The 17,698-nt window shown below is 37.6% G+C and overlaps 1 protein-coding gene across 1 annotated transcript in view; it reads right to left on the reverse strand.

Annotated features, from left to right (window-relative positions):
- SYNE1 (spectrin repeat containing nuclear envelope protein 1) overlaps nucleotides 1-17,698 on the reverse strand; it is a 276,957-nt gene that overhangs the window by 128,643 nt on the left and 130,616 nt on the right. Inside the window, exons 65-76 of the mRNA XM_067293579.1 lie at nucleotides 16,923-17,240; nucleotides 15,860-16,015; nucleotides 14,983-15,153; nucleotides 13,954-14,280; nucleotides 12,708-12,860; nucleotides 11,314-11,481; nucleotides 10,105-10,281; nucleotides 9,050-9,196; nucleotides 6,942-7,067; nucleotides 5,279-5,455; nucleotides 3,277-3,542; nucleotides 341-2,501 (exon numbers count right to left, since the gene is read on the reverse strand). Coding sequence (XP_067149680.1) covers nucleotides 341-2,501; nucleotides 3,277-3,542; nucleotides 5,279-5,455; nucleotides 6,942-7,067; nucleotides 9,050-9,196; nucleotides 10,105-10,281; nucleotides 11,314-11,481; nucleotides 12,708-12,860; nucleotides 13,954-14,280; nucleotides 14,983-15,153; nucleotides 15,860-16,015; nucleotides 16,923-17,240 — 4,347 coding nt within the window. The remainder of the gene's footprint in view (nucleotides 1-340; nucleotides 2,502-3,276; nucleotides 3,543-5,278; nucleotides 5,456-6,941; nucleotides 7,068-9,049; nucleotides 9,197-10,104; nucleotides 10,282-11,313; nucleotides 11,482-12,707; nucleotides 12,861-13,953; nucleotides 14,281-14,982; nucleotides 15,154-15,859; nucleotides 16,016-16,922; nucleotides 17,241-17,698) is intronic.

A 17,698-nucleotide genomic window follows, 5' to 3' on the forward strand; every position in this document is an offset into this window, starting at 1 on the left:
AACAAAAATATCCTCAGCAGAGAGTATGGATTTTGCCCATGCTTACTTTCTCTTTCCTTTACTATATCTAAAATACAGGTCCTGAAAGGCCACATGGAAGCAGGTTTTGAGTGACTTTGCATTTCTGCATGCATGTATATACACATATTGAGGAAGTCTTACTCTCCCTACAGCCACCCATGGCAGCAAGCCACAGCCTAAGATGTTTAAAAAAAAAAAAAAAAAAAAAAAGCGAGAATCTTAAGATCAATTTTTTCATGGCAATTACAGACATCAAGCCATAAAGCCATGTTTTTCAGCTTGGTGAGAAAGAAACTAATGTCACTGGGGATGCACAAACCTGTCTCATGTTTATAGCTTCTTGAACTTCACCATCTAGTTCTGTCAGCTCAGCAAGAGTGTTTTCCAGGTCAGCGGGTATCAGCTCTTTGGCTTTCATATATCTCTCTTTCTCTTTATTGCTTAGTGCATTCATTATTCTCAGGCTTGACTGTACTTCTTTCTGATGTATCTGAACCTTTCGGATTTCTTCTTGGATATTTTGCAGTTTGAGGTCCAAACTTAATGTTCCATTAAGTTCTGCTCTCACCCACCTCAACCAGTCAAGTGAGCGGCAGATTTCTGTCTGAAAGTCTATACTTTGAACAAGTCTGTTCTCGCACTCCATCACTGTGTCACCAATGGCAGCTTGCAATGACTTTAGTGTCTCTTGCCAAGACTTCACCTGGTGATTGGCTGTCTCGCAGGCAGATTGGTCAAGCTGAGGAGAAAGGGCTTCTAGATGTTCAGTTATCCGCTTCAAAAGGATCCCTGAGTCTTGCAAGCTGCCTGCCAGAGAGTGGTATATTTTCAACTTTTCTTCTATCGGGAGTGTTTCCTCATTCACCTTAATCTGTTCCTTCTGCACTGTCTCTAGTTGTGTCTTGAGCTGCATGCACATTTTCTCATGTTCCTGGCATGCCTCTATTGTGTCTTCCAAAAGGTTGATTTTCTGCTCTATTTGCCTTTTCAGCTTGTGATACAGCGTGAAAAGTTTTAGTATCTCATCTGGTTGCCACGGCTGGCCAGTGCTTCGAAAGGCCTCCTTCTTCTGGTTCAGTTCATCCACTGCTGCACCAAGACTCACCAGTTCACCTAAGAGATCTCTGTAAGCCTGCTGGAGTGACACAACTTCTTTGGCTAAAACAGCAGCTGGAGCTTTGTCCATATTAATGAACTGATCTTCTAGCTCACTCAGAGCTTTTGTGGTCAACTCAATCAAAGATGCATATTCTTTTCGGGCATAAATTGCTTCCTGAACCTTATAGAATTTATCTTTTGCCAGGGCAATGACAATATTGAATTGCTGAGGAAGCATGTTAAGCTTTTCATCCAGATATGAATGATCCACATCGTTAAGTGATGGTAGGATTTCTTGGCCATCTCTTTGCAGTGCAAGTAGCAGATTTTCATATTCTGGAGATTGCTCTAGAATCTGTTGATATTTTGCCAGCTGAGTGTATAGTTCACGGTTACTATTCATTACATTGACTTCTGGGAATGTGACAATATCAGCTTGTTTTAACCAATGGCAGGCTTTATCCAAATCTTCTTTGAAATATTTCCTGGAAACTATGTTTTTCTCAAGTTCTAACAATCTCTGGTTACATTTCTGTAAAACAGTGTCATATACATTCTGTAGCTCCTGCAGTTTACCTAACACTTCACTCTTTTCTCGTTCAGTTGCTTCTTTCATTAAATCCCTTCCTTGAGCCCACAGCCCAGTGACTTCATTTTGACAGGCCTTCAGGTTAGCTTGGGCATTCTTACAAGTCCTGATCTGTTTGTTCACATCTTCAGGCAACAGACAGATATGTTCTGGAAACGTTACCTTCTTCTCATGTTGGTGAATTTGGTTTGTAGCCTGAAAGACTGCCATGAGAAACTGAGTCTTTTCAGACAGTGCTTTATTCAGGTGCTTTCTCCTCTGGCCAGCCAGATCACTGAGACAATCTACATGGTGCTGTGCATCGGAAAGTGCTTTCTGCAGCTGCTGCCTTTCATTGAGCCCTAAACTGGTCATCACCCTGTCAGCATCCTTCACAAGTGTCTTCAGAACAAGCTGCTTGGCTTCAAGCTCACTACAAATGGTAAGATGATCCATGAGAAGACTCTGAGCCATATCTGGAGGAGGGCTCTGTGTAAGAGCCTCTGAGATACTAGGTTGCTGCTCCTCTGCCCATTCCATTAATTCCTGAAATTTAGAATGCACCAAACTGAGCTCTTCTAAGGTTGCTATAGAAATTTGAATTTTTCTCTTCACAAGGTCCTCCAACTGAGTCCAGCGTTGCTCGAAATGACCAAATTGCTCTTTTAGTAATTCTCTGTCATCAAGATTCAAATGTTCTATCATTTTCTGTTTCTGATCTTTCAAATCTTCAAGAGCGAATCTCCTCTCCTGTAGTGCTAGTGCCAATTTTTGCAAAGCTTCAAGATGCACATTTGTACTCTCGGCATCAGATCTGTTATCAAAATGCACAGGACAGAAATGAATGATTGTATCCTATCTCAGGCCAGAATTTTAAAAGAGGTCAAAGTGAATTATAAGCATATTTTATACTGAAATCAATACAATTTAAATACATAAGGCTTTCAGGTTCTTTTGCAGATACCAGCCTTGAACATTAATTAAAAAGTTTAACATTTTTATTCCTCTCTCTTTCATCTGCAATACAGTCATTGGGTTGACCATCCAAATCAACATGACTTATACACTGCATACATGCTATACAGCACATATAAAGAACAACAAAAGTACTGAAGCCCAAGAGAATCTTGTCTGATGACTACAGCAGCAGCAGTAGCAGACTCCAAATTTTTACACACATAGTTTGTGTGTTTATGCTATATATGAATGGAAAACAACTGCAATAATTTAGCAGCAGTAACTAAATTATAATAGTCTAATAAATAAAACTCTGACAATAATCAAAAATGAAAAAGTTCAAACAAAATAGTCAAAATACTACAAATAGCAGCAAATGCTATACCCTGAGATGGGATCAGTCAGTATGTGCCTTAAAGACAAGCACTGAAGATCTGGCTTCTCAAACTCTCTTTATTTCAGTATAAGTAATTTTTTTTTTATAATTAATAAAGGAGGCTTGCGTTTAATTAAGCACAGAAAAAGGGATTTTTAGCAGATCCAATTTAGATCCAATTTAGAGAGACTCTGTAAATAGCTCTTTCAGTGTATATGCAGCATGTAAGCTTTGTGCGTGCTACTCCTTTTTTTACCTAGCCAAGTTGTCCCACTCTTTTGTAAACTTTTCCAAGAAAACTTCTACTACATTCATGCGATCATGGTAATCCCCAGTCCTCTGCAGATCCTCCTCCCTCTGTATGAGCAAACTGTGTGCCTGAAGGCAGAGGTCCAGCCACTGGTTGCTTAACTGTCCTATTTCCTTGTGTTCAGGTGATTCCTGTCCTTGGGTTAGTTTGCTCATCTTCTCAGTCACAGCAGTAAGAGCTGACTGTTTAGACTGCAACTTCTGACTGAATTCCTGAAAGAGACACAAAATGGACTTTAAATTACAACTCTGAAACATATATACTGTGTGGGGACTAAATAACTGCTCAGGCTTACATACTTGTGCAAATGTAAATTGGAAGAGCCTTCTCCCCTCCACTGACCTTTCTCTCCAGCCTTCTCAGGGCAGAAGGAGGATGCGAAAGCAAGCCAGGGCAGTTTCCCTGTGCCAGGGATACAGAGGAATCAGTACCACATCACATCCTGTTCTCTGGGCTCCTGGACAAGCACAACTTCCCTCCCTACCTCATAGCATGTAGGATAAAGCTCTCATGAGAATTTATTCTACCAGTACTGTCTCTACTTCGTTTTTTTTCTTTTCTTTTTCTGTTGTATTAGAGACTAAAAATAGGAGCCAGAGTCCGTGAGTCAGTCAGCCCCAACACCCTTACTTTGTTTTGTTCCTACTCCAGTAGTGATCATTATCGCTGTAATTACTGAAACAAAGCCAACGATTATTCAGGTATCATTGCTATATGAGTTAATAAACTCCAGTAGATAAATGATCTCCTTTGCATACACATTTCTTACTGAATAAGAAGTCTCAGAGAATCCAAAAATAAAATATACAATACACTGACAACCAAACATTTTTTAGCACTTACACAGTACAGGATAAATATAATTGTTTCTCAAATTCTAGTTCAAACAACTGTAACTACATAACCATGTCCAGCTCCAGCATTTTGCTGGGATGGCACCTTCTCACTGAGGCCTGATAGGAGTTCTGGATAAGAGACACTACTGCCTAGGCTGTGCCTTCTCCCTCTTTGAGACTGCCTCTAAAGGAGCTAGGCATCTGAATAAGCAAGGGAAAATAAGAGGAAAAATATACATTGTGTCACATCTGATTGTATAGAAGGTGCCTGCCATTCATAATAATCCTGACTGGAATAGTGAGGAAATGGACTCCTGCCTCTTCCTGGACCCCTTTAATGATAGCTAGTATAACAGGTTTAGTCTGGCATTGTTCTGAGATAACTTCAAGGCCTGTGACTATGCTCAAACTGTGCTGGAGCACAAACATGAAAAGGAAGTGTTCTGTACCTTTCACTTAACTCCTAGCATATCAGAAAAAAACACAAGCAAAATCTAATCCAAAAATGCAAAACCAAAGCTTTTCATCGTTTATCAAAGAAATAATTTATTTTTCTTCTTGTTACTTTATTGGTGTCCTGGATACCTGTAGAATGGCAGTGAAAATTATGTCTTCTCTAAATGAGCAAGAATAAAGGAAGATCTGAAGTTATTTATCTCACTATTCAAGGTAAATTAGACTGGCTTTCTATAATACCTACTTTCCAGTTATTTTCAGAATTCACCAGCACTGAATAGTTGCCTTGACTGATTTTGAAATAGATCTAAATAATTTACAAGTATTAGAATCAAAGATCTTAGGGAACACAAGCTGCAGATCTTCTCTTCATATCCAGTGAAATAAGCAATTAGCCTATTAAAAGTGAAGGCAAACCAGAACAGTAGACTGCAAATTGTTTTGTATTAAAAAAACAGAAAAATATTAACGTACCATGTTTTGCTTTCCTACAGCATCAATATGGAAACTGACCTTCTGTTTTCTCCGCTCTTGCTCTTACAGAATTAGAATATATTAGTGATTATATGCAATACTTGCATATAATGAGTTTTGTAATAAAATCAGCTGCAGGGTGAACATCTTTATCTTCTGTTCTTAACACAAAGACTCCTTACCTTAACCTGGAGTACCATATTCTGGGCAATATTAAGTTCCAGTTCTGCTCGTCTCCTTTTCAAATTCTGTAGTTGCTGGTCTGCATCCTGGAAATATATCCAGAGCTCAGCCTTCATTTGTTTGATCTCTTCCCAACCTTGAGCCAAATACTGTGAGTGCGTTATCTGTTGCTCAATCTAGAAGAAAAGAAATGAAAAAGAGTAGGAATGCTTTAATGCAGCTATTTTTGGAGAATGGAAGATGAATACCATTCTTTCTGAGAGCACCATACTGTACTCAGCAAATTCCTGTACTAGATTCTGGAGGGGCTAATATTATCCACAAAAAAAAAAGATTTAACCTTCAAAAGTCATAAAAATCAGACCTATCCAAGGAAATCTGTGAAAAAAAAAAAGAATTCTGACTCACTCTTGAGAGAAGCAAGTATATTTATATGTGTGTGTATTTCAAAGTGTTCTAAGTTTCCTGTTAAAGATTAAATTAACTGTATAATTAACTTCATCTATTGCATGCCAAGAATACTACTGGACTGTGCTCTGCATGCCTTCTCAATGACCAAATGAAAGCTTAAACTATATACTTTCATTTAATTTGCCTAGACCAGTTCTTTTGCCTGTATGTCTTTTGTAAAATGCCAGTAAGAAGAATGCTTACCCAATCTGAGCCCATCAATCACCTTAAACCAATAATAACAGAGCTTCATTTCCTCCAAATATAGCAGTAGGGTGCCTTTAAGGTTTAGACACTCAAACAGCTTAATATATCTCAGTAGTATCCTATTTGTGACTTTTCTTTAATGTTTCCCTGCTTCATATATATAAGGAGAATCTTACTCTGATGTTTGGAATGCCTTTTAGCTACTCAATATTTGGACTGCATTTTTTCTATGGATTACTTGGATTTGTACAATTTGTTTCTCTGGTATGGAATATGGTTGCTGCATGTATTAGATTTTTACTTTCAGTAGAAGTAGTTTAAAAAGTTGTGTGTGAAACACTAAAATTTCCATGTTTACAACAACAAGAATGCTATTAATATTTCTTTGCTAATAGCTCTTATATTTATGATTTTGTTTTAAAACTCAGGTATTCAACTACTTGAAAACTTAAAAAAAATGAGGTACATTTCCATAAATTCATATGCTGAACTAGATGCACTCTGTGAGTAAATTAAATAGATCTATGAATTGAACTACCACAGAAGATTTTATTATGATTATAATGACTATATTAGCATTTACTAATAATAAGAACATGAGCTACTGTTGAATAAATGATAACAAGAAAATATGTCTAACCTTTAATAAAAAAAACAGAAGAACAGGCTGAGTTATATTTTGTGAAAACAAATATGTTGGATCAGGTTTTCTTCCACACAAAGCTATTTTGTGGGGCTTTAGGTCAACATCTCGTAACATTACCTAAGTAACTTCATCCTCAGCAAACTTCCTCAGATGTTTTTGTATTATTACCAGGATAGCAACATGTCAATTTAATACAAAAAATAATAAAAAAAACTATTTCTAAATGAAGTACTTAAGATGAAAGTAAGAAGACGTTTCTTTAAACCATTACCCAATAGGACCTTTTTAAAAAAAGGACAGATCGAGTCAATTAAAGCTCTAAATAGGATTAAAGGCTGGCTGTTGTGGTTATCGTGTACCGTTTGTTTTGTTTGTTGAATGTCTGTTGCTGTATTCTTCACTGTGGTATCTGACAGATCACACATGGAGCACAGAAGATCCAAATATGTATTGGCCTGCTCCTGCAGAGCTCGGAAATGCTTCACCTGAGAGAAGACAAACCCCAAATAATTTCTGAAACTGTGGAAATAATCTCTTATTGTATTAAATTCATGCATTTTAGTATTTTGAATTTAGCTCATTATTTCCAAGAAATGGAATGTAGACATATGCTATTTTATTAGATAAGGCTGCTCTGCCATAATCATGGAAAAGAATAACTTAAAAAATTGATTATTATCATCCAATTATCAGAGCAATCAGTGTCTTTCCATTACATAGCTTATTTCTTTACAATTAGAAGCTTTACACAGATACACACACATTTTAACAAGGTCATTTAGTTTCCCAATGTGGACTGAAAACAGAGTTTATCCTATTATTGAGCTGTCACATTGTCTAGACTTCTCCAATGTTTGAATAGATCCTGGAGGATCCAGCCTGGCAGCACAACACACCCTTTCTTTTACACATTCTCTGCAACCCTCCTGATTGTCCCCAGCATCTACGATTGCCAAGATCTGACAGTATTATGCCATTACAGAGTCTTCCTTTCAGCATTGCCTATAGAAGTCCATCTCTCTCTATAAAAAAGTTTCTTCATCCCACAAGAAAATGGTGACATCAGTGTTGACAAGCAGGGCAACAACATACCTATCTCTTGAAGTCTCAGGAAGAAGGGAAAGTGACCCTGTAGCCCAGAGAGCAAGTTGAGGGGGGTCCTTGTGGGCAAGAAGCTGAACGTAAGACAGCAGTGTGCCCTTGTGGCAACCAAGACTTACTGCATTAGCAAGAGAGCAGGCTGGGGAAAGCGATTATTCTCCTCTCTTTCACACTGGTAAGGCTGCACCTGGAGTATTGTATCCAGTTTTGGGTCCCTTCCCACAGAAGAGAGATATTGGCAAATTGGAATGAGTCCTGGAAAAGGCTGGGGGTAAGGGGCTGTAGCACGGCATTTGAGGAGGTCTGAAGAAGCTGGGTTTGTTCAGCCTGCAGAGGAGAGGTTAATTGCTGTCTCCCACTGCTTAAAAAGGTGTGTGTGTGGAGGCACGGGGAGGGGGTACAGAGAAGACAGAGCCAAACTCTGCTCAGAGGTGAGCAGAAAAAGAATGAGAGGAAAAGGTGACAAGCTGCAACAAGGAAACTGCACGGATATGAAAAAAAAAAATTCACAGTGAGAGCAGTTAGTTAAACACCAGACTGGGTCCCTAATCCTTAGAGATCCTCAGATGAGGCTTAGCCCTCCAGACTTGGCTGGTGGTCACCAAGCTGTGGCCAGCTGTTTCAGGCCCCACTCTGCTTGCCCAGTCCTGCTGTCAGCCCCGGCCCCTGGCCCTGGTGGAGCTGCCAGCCCCCACAGCTCTGTAACAGAGAGTTTCAAAACTCAACTGGAAAAAGTCCTAAGCAACCTGATTTAACTTTGAGGTTGACCCTACCTTAAACATGGTGCTGGACTAGATGACCTCCAGAAGTCCCTGCCAACCTAAATTATTCTGTTTCTGCTCCTCATTAATCCATAAAGCTCTCTATATGAAATCCACTCCACACAGACTTCCTTTAAGGAGATTTTACATCCTCTTCTTCTGTACTTTACCTAGTCAAAACCTGTAGCATTTGAAGGTCTCCATTAAACAACATGGTGGATGAGACAGCCTAAATTCCATCTTTTTTAGTGTTGAACTAGTTTAATTTGAAAACAAGGTAAAAATCTGATGCAAAATACATTAAGTTATTTTAAAATAATCAAGAAAAAGGAACCATTCTTAATGACTAATGTAGTCTGGAGACAATTCAATATTCTTATGCTGAAAAATTATTTTAATTGCTTGATAACAGACCATGTGTCCATGGTACTACAGAACCAGGTCTTCTTTATGAACATTAATTTACAGATAGGTGGGAATAAATGGTAAGGCTACAAAACCCTCGGAGAAGGTCACAAAGAGTATCTAACTTCTATTAATAAAAAGCTCTTACCTGGATTCACCTCATTAAGGATAACTGAGATTTTCATGAACTGAACTTTTACCTGTTTAACTGCATCTGCCAGGCTGAAAGGCAGCCAAGTACTTGGCTTTAGCTCCGACTGCACTGTAGACAGCCAAGTCTGACACTGTTGTAGGGTATCCTGATGGTTAACATGCTTCTGGAGTTCATGTTCCAAGCTCTGGTACACCTAAAATAAACATTTTGTAATGTCATTAAATTTTGAAACACCACTACTGGCTCTCTTCCCCAACCTTGAAAACTGTGGGAAAAAACCCTCACACAACTGTTAATATATAGCACAATATATAATATAGAGTTAACATATAATATAAAAACTACAGTTATTTTAGCCCCTGTACAGAAAGATACCAGGGTAGGAAAGCTCCTTAAGGTCTCACTGTCCCTTGCTCATTTGTAGAGTAGACAGATAATATTTAGTATCTGCTTCTGGAAGGAAAAACTAAAGATGCAAATACAGAATATTTTCTCTTATTTCTGTATTCTTATTCATCATTTTGCCATTGATTTAGTATAAAACTTTACCTACCTCTGTGAATACTGCTGACTATGAAGCAAGTCTTTTCATTGTTATTATTATTTTTTTTTAACTATGCTGGCCTGATCTCCTAATTGGATTAACAGAATGACCCAGCTAGCCCTTCTTAACCATATATTCTGGTTTTACCAAGAGAAACAGTATATCCTAGCACATAATTAAAACTAGTGAGGTATGTATACAAACTACTGGCACTAAGAATGTAATTCCCTCCCTAGTTTTTGTACAAGGAATAGTTCTATTTACTTCACTGTGACTGCTCAGAAGCATGTATAACATGAAGCTAGTCAGGGAGTGGAGTTTAAAGTAGGAACTTTTGACTGATATACAGTTAGTTACTCTGGGTGTAAGACAATATTTGGAAGGGATTCATCTGCAGCACAATAATGACAAAATACTACATTAATAACTTGTAGGCTCAATTTCAACTGAAACAGTAGGCAGAGTTTTACACCACTTAAAGAAATGACAAGTACTTATAGAAATAATAATGTGTGTTATTCCTAAACTGTATAAAAACATTTTTGAACAAGACTTACTCTTTGGGCTGTGCTACATATGGCAGAATAGCTGTCCCTTGTCCCCTGAAGATGGCTTTGTATGTTTTGCTTAAATTTTGCTTGAAGATGTTCTGTACATTGATCGATCAAATAATCACCTTTACTCTTAAGGTTGTTCAAACAGTCTTCAAATCCTGCAATTTCTTCCATGATAGCCTAAGAAATACATAAAATACTTTTGAAGAAATATTTTAAACTTAAAACAGGATCCAAATCACAGCTTCTTAAATGACCTTATGTGTTTAATGATTTTCTTCTTTAATACTCTTTGTCTTCATATTTGGAAAAAAAGTTTTCAGAAAATATTTAATACTATAGTCAAGCTATTAGAGCATACATTCATTATAAAATCAAATGCCTGTGCATAGATATCCCACAGAAATACTAGTAGTATTGTTATAATGTGTAAACACTATATGCTTATGCCCCAAAATAGACTACTCTTAATCTTCCTTTGTTGTGTGCTCTCCAGGGCTCCATCAACTTCTCTGTGTCTAGTACTGAGAAGACACTGAATCATATCTTATGCCATGAGCTCTTCCATTAAAGACAGATCTTTCCATTGACGGTGGTGGAGGCAGATGTCTACCCAAGGAGGCTGCTTAAAGAATAATAAAGTAATTACAATGAGTTAACAGTTTTCAGTATTTGCTCTTGGAATTTCAGATTCGGGGGGGGGGGGGGTTGGATTTTGCTTTCTTTTATCTTTTGTAAAGCACCAATTATCAATGTAGAGAATGATTATCACTGACAACAACAATAACAATACCATTCCTGAAAGCAATGGAGGAAAGATACAATCAAATAGAGGAAAAAAATAAAAAATTCAAAAATTAAATTTTTTTTTTCCTTACAAGTGTCTGAATCAAAATTGCCTCAGAAGTAAGATGAGCCTAATCTGCTTCTTGTGGTCCATTTCCTGGGAGATCTCAGCAAAAAACTAGCAGAGTTCAGCCAAATGTACAACAAAGCTCTTGTGCTGATGCAGTCCAATCCAAGGAACAGACAGTGCTTCAACAAGTTGTGTTTGTTAACTGCATTAATGACACTGATGCTCATTTAGGCAGTCAGTAGCAGTAGGAATAAAACAGGTGAATGACAAATAACCTCTGGAGTGGAGACAGAAAAGTAGAGAAGAAAAATTCTACTTTACCAAACAAAGGAAGTTTACCTAAGCACCACACCTACCTTGTGGTTGGCTAGTTGCTGAGTAATTATTTCAAGGTTACTACTCTCCATGAGGTCAGGGTTGACAAGCCTGCTGGACATATGTAGCAACCATTTCTCCCCTTCTTGCAAGTCACTGTTGTAATCCTCATGCTCTTTTACTCTCAGCTCCAAGGTTTCCACGTATGCCTGTAGGTCCACATCAACCAAAATTAAATGTTAAGGTAATTATAAGAATAAGAAAATATCAACAGCTTTAAAGCCTAGTAAGAGAGTTATCTTCCAAATTCATATTCCTGTGAGATACTCTCATGTGATTAGACTCTTAAGATACCAAAGGGATTACTCATGTGAATAAAATCTGTGGTACTGAGTGGTATTTTCACTCAGGGTAAAACACTACACTTAAAGAAGATTGAGGAAAAAAATGAGGATCCCTTCCTTTAAGAAAAGGAACACTGTCAACTTCACATTAAGTCTATTTAAAAAAAGCTATTACACAGTCTTTTAGAGACTTCACATGACCTATCAAATATCATGGTTTGGTCCCTGTCACTTACAGCCATCATACATATTACCTGTGATTCTATTAGGCAAACTAAGAACACATTAACTTAAAACTTATTTGTTTTAAAAAAGATTTTTCTTATAGTTATCTACATTTAAGTTACCAAAATTACATCTAGTGCAATGAAAACTGATATTTTGGTATGAACCAGGGGAATATTCATCAATTAAAATCAACTGTGAAAAAGATCATCTGCTATTGGTGGATGGATTGACAATTAAAGGGACTTAAGTCAAACATAAGTACTAACATGGTTTTACAAAGCTTATCCCTGTTAGGAGTATAACCTATTATAAGCTTTAGGAATAGTCATACTTTAGGACATATTTAGAAGTATTAGAACTTTCAAAGAGCTATACACATGCTGATTAATGAATCAATGTTAATTAGTACTGCCACTGCTGAAATAAAGTATTTCCTTTTGCATTTCATTTTCTCCACTGACTTTCATTCAATAACAAATTTAGACTAAATAGGTTTTGTGTGAGATTTAGCAGAAACAAGAGACAAAATGGCATGATTTAAGGGCATCTGCCTCTTTAAGAAAGAATTCATTTAGAAATCTCTTCAAAGCAATCAAAAGAGTAACAAAAATACAAACTGGTCACTGATGTATTTCTCCTTGGTGCTACACCTGCCACACTTAAACTTCAGCTACTCTTGTTAGATTTATTTAGGTTGAAGTTCATTCCATATCAGAGAGGTTACAAAAAAATGTAATAAAATCTAACTGGTTCTGTGTACAGGGTGTGAAATGACAACGTGAAACAAATATGCAACCTCTTAAAGAGGGAAAAAGTATAGTCAAGTGAGAAGCACCCAGAGTCTCCTTCCTGACTTCTTTTACCTTTGTTGCGCCGCAGAGTTCCTGGTAACTGCTCTGAAGGTCCTGAATGTTGTTCTTTAGAGTTGCATCATTCACCAGATCAAAAAGTGCTTCTCCCTTTTCCATCACTGATTTTACTGAAGGCTCATGGGAGAGAACAGTCTGCTGTATGGACTACAATGCAAGCAAGAATAGCAAAACATATATTGAACACAGAAGAGCTCTTTCACTCACTTCCTTTTAATCCAAAGCACAGCCTTCTATCGTGGTATATATCACCCTTTCCTTTGCCACCACTAGAGGACTATGTTTCTCAGCCATACCCTGAGACAATAACTTCTTAGGCATTTAAGAGCAATTGCCCCTTTTGCAAGTCCCCAATAGCATGGTTGATAATCTGGAGATGGTAAAGGAAAGGAAGTGTACGTGTGAAGGGGTAAATGCTAGGGATAAAACCTGTTCAGAGGAACAGATGCTGTGAATAGGTGGAGAATCATGATCAAAGCCACCCACCTAATGAGATGATATGCAGATGAGTGCATAAGACTGCACTCACAAGAGTGTGAAGTCTGATCTCCTGTAATCTCATTGTTGTGCCATTGGGACAGACAGCATGGCACATAGCAGCATCCATAGAAAGACAGTGAGATATGAGCTTCCCAAAGGCACACAGCTTTGACTCATGACTTTGAGTATTTAAGCCATGCCATCTTATGAAATATCTGGAATCCTGGAGTACTTCACAAAAGCATTGTGAAGACAGGCAGCTGGTTTTGTTGTAAAAATATTAATTCATTAAGATCCTAATTAAAAAAAGTGGAAGCTGTAGTATCTAACCATCTTGGATGTCAGCTGAGCTGGGACATTAGGCTTTAACCAGAAAGCTGACTAAGCCAACATAGACAGAAGCAATGTTTGCAGTGAAAAAAGACTATGATCAATTTCTATCCTTGCTTAAACTGCAATTATTGTGTTAATATCAATGGAGTTACTCATATGTGCATAAATAAAACCAGAACTGGGCTCTGTAACAGGAAACTTTCAAATGTGGAAGCTTTATTAAGACATCTGCATTTCAAATCCAGGTGTTCATTCTGGTTTGTAGGTGCAGGTATCATGCATCTTTTCACTCTAATGCTGATTCAGACGTGCAGATCAGGGATGTCTCATAAATCTATTGAGAAATCTTGAAAAGACACCTGGACTTACTGTGACTCTTCTAGGTCAAAATTCACTCATACAGCAGAATGATACAACCCCTTTTTACCTTGTATTTAGACAACTGGGCCTTCTTCTCATAGAGTTCGCTTTTTGGCTCCACTGGAGTATGTAAGATGTCTTGGTACTCCATTAGCCACTGGGTCTGTGCTTTGTACTTGTCCGAGAACTCCTTGGCCAGCTGTAAGCACTTCTCTGAAGTCATGTGCTCTTTCCTGATTGAGCCAGCCAACTCTTCAAGCTGTTCCACATAATCACTGATTTCTTTTCTTAACTGGGAAACTTCCTTTTCTTTCATGTACTTTATAGCTCGCTCCCCCTTCTCACGGGCAGATTTCAGTAAGCTATGGCCTATGTCCATATCACTTAAGAGGAGCTGTGAAGGAAGTATCAGTTAACAGAAAATGTAAACTCTTGCTTCTTTCCTTTTGATCCATTGTGGTTCTATTATCAATGAGGTGCTAATTATTATTTTGCTAGGGAAACTGAGTGGACTTTTCATTACTAACACACTTGGAGTTAAAGTGCAGTGACCTAGAAGGAAGCAGAAAAAGCAAACACTTTTGCTCTACACTGGGCTTCTGAAGACAAACATAGAAACTCAGGGCTTTCAGGAGAAGATTGTGATTCCAAATTGTGGAATTTCTGGAAGTTGTCCCTTAGCACATTATGTTTAAGCTGTAGGACATCTGAGGAACTCATTTACAACTCTGAGATGAAATGTGAGTTTTACTACTGAGTTATTTCAGTGAGAAGAAACGAAGTCTTTCTTGCTATAGTGCCTACTGCAATGAAGTACATACAAGAGGATGACTTGGGAGGGGAATTTATTTTAGGCTAAAACAAAATACGCATAAACATGTTTTACTGAAGGACAGGATTATATTATTAGAATTATCCATAACCTCAAGAACCAAACTGTGATCTAATGTGAGTGTGATATAAGAACAGAAAAAAGGGTGTTCTTTATCCTGTTAACTTCTGTGGGTAGGCTGAACTTCGAAAAAGCTGTATAGATTCTTTTTGTGAACAGAAACTGAAGAGAAACCACAACAAATTGTATTCAAGTAGGCTGTACCTCTAATTTCTGCATTTTTTTCTCCATTGCTGTTTTATCCACCACATCAAACTTGGTGATTACATTTCTGAAGTTCTTGTTGGTAGCTCCGTACCAATTTGTGTAAGCACTAAAAGCTAATTCTGACTCCTCCATACTTCGAATCTCTTCTTCCAGAAACTTTATTTGCTCCTACAAACAAATGCGGGGAGAGAGGGAAGAAACAAAACCAGTCCACATGTTTATCGTTATTGTCTAATGATTGCAATAAATTGCTATTTATTAATAAAAATTATATACTAAGATTAAATGCATTGTTCCTGAGTCCTTTCATATCTAGTGGATAATTCTCACTAGGGTCTTCTTAAGCTATATGTACAGAAATCACTAATGTTAAAATGGAGATAATAGTGAACACTGAAAAGATAGTTATATTCTGAAATTTGAATTGCTATTAGTTATTATGGTACTATCAGTCACTTAAGATTTAAAGTGACCTGAAGACCATACCTTGTCTATTCAAATTTCCCCATACCTGTGTGTTTCAATGATAACCTGAAAACTTTTCTCTAGGGGTCATTCCGCATTCAAACCCACTGAATTCTGAATTTCTCTCCTGAAACTTCCAAAAAAGATAGTAACAACATCTGGTTAATACTGAAAATTTTGAAAAGGGCTTTATCCTGATAATAGTTTTCCAACACATCTAGTCCAGTGAAATCTAGTGTGTAGATATATATACATATATATATATACATATACATACACACATGAATACTATATTATGGAGTCTACAGTAATGAATAACCTCTGATGATGTCTAATTAAAAAAAGGCTAACAACCTTCTTCTGAGCTGACATTTTATAATGTTATACTGAACTAATTTTCATTACTTACCAACACATGAAGAAGAAGAGTTTGATATCGAGAAGTTAGTTGTGTGGCTTGGCTTCCCATTCTACTTGCAGTGAGACCTTCCTCTAGTATTTGCTGTGCCAATACCCCAACTTCCTCCACATCATCTTTGTAGATTGCAATTTCTTCATGCCACTTCTATGACAAAGACATTATCCAGCTTATATGATTAATTTAAATATCTTAAACACAACAGGAATTTTGTTGCAACTAAGTTAGGATTAAAAAGCAAAACAAATACAATTGTAAACATGGAATTACAACAGGGAAACAAAACAGAATCTGATGACAGTCAATTGACCCAGAATGGAATACACGTGATGGATGTTTCATCATAACAGCTCAACTTCATTTTATTACAATAGATGTAATACTTTTTTCCAAATAATAGCAAAAATACAAGCTGTACTTCCTGTAGAACTTTTGTGTTATCCAAAGTTTTAAAAATGACTGTAAAGTGTAACCGTGAATCTTCAGAAATCTGCTTCCTTTATTTATTCACAATCATGTCTACTCCATGCAAAGTCTAAGGAGAGTTACTACACAGCGGGGACATCACACCAGAATTTGTCAAATTTTACTCTGCTTACCACATTAACACTTTCCCACTCCTGGATCAACCTATGTCATCATTTATGCCTTTGTATTTCACAGAGCAAATGAATTCCAGATTTCCCTTTGAGATTTCAACATTGATACATCCATACCTTTATCAGTAAAATGGATGTAGGTACTTGATAGCAGGAAATGTGCTCTCTGGCATACCCCACAGCCTTGGTCCCTGAGTTAGCCGGATTCTCTTCCAGTATAAGGTGTGTAGAGGAGCAGAGCAGCAAGGCTAGCCTTGTCCCAGCGGGGGACTGGAACAGGGCCAGGGCATATAGCCGAACCCAGGAGCTAGGAAGCACTCTTGGACCCCTCATTCTTGGCACAGCCTCAGAATGAATAGCAATGTTTCCTGTCATCTTCACCATTAAACTAAACACTGATGTAGAAACTTCATGTAATATTTTGTTTAAATAATTCCTTAAAGTACATCGCTTACCTTCATTTGTTGCAGCTGCATCTCCTTTGTTGCTCTACCAGATTGCCTCCCAGTCCTGATAGTAACTTTCTCCTCCAGACCTGTTAGCCAGTCATTTACCTTCTGAAATTTTTTCTCCATTAACCTCAATCTGCTCACAGTTGCATTTAATTGTGTTCTTGCTTCAGAAAGCCTGTGCTGATAAACTTGCCAGTCCTGTCGTATGGACTCCAGGGCTCGGTCCTCTATCTGGGGCATGCCCCAAGGAATCACCTCCTCTCTGGCATGGACAGCAGCATTCAGTAATGCTTGTCCTTCCGCACAGTGGACCTGCAACTCCTGTAAGGGCAGTTACGGATACAGATCCTACATTAACATCTTTTATTTACAACAGTTAAGTTATCTAGTATTTAAGGCTGAACACACATTATGCTACCTCTACAAACAACTTATGCTGGCATGCTCATTTACAAAACAAACCCACTATCGGTATTATTGACCAGTGAATTAGAGAGAATTATTGATGAAATATGCTCTATATTCCTTCCTCTCCCATTAAACTTATCATAACTTCTGAAACAGTTGCCACCCGAGCTGGCATGGGAGCCTGGAATCCATTCAGCACAACCTTAAATTCAAAATTTTTCAGCTATGGCAAGCACACTGTAACACTGATTCTAAAATTGAATCTTTTAAAAACAAGGAACAAGCTGGGGCTCAAGATTTACAGCTCGGATTCTTTAATAATAAACATGCCTGTTTATGTCTATATGTTTTTCATATATCATTCCAAAACA

The sequence above is a fragment of the Apteryx mantelli genome, chromosome 3 (genome assembly GCF_036417845.1).
Source record: "Apteryx mantelli isolate bAptMan1 chromosome 3, bAptMan1.hap1, whole genome shotgun sequence".
NCBI classification, from domain to species: Eukaryota; Metazoa; Chordata; class Aves; order Apterygiformes; family Apterygidae; genus Apteryx; species Apteryx mantelli.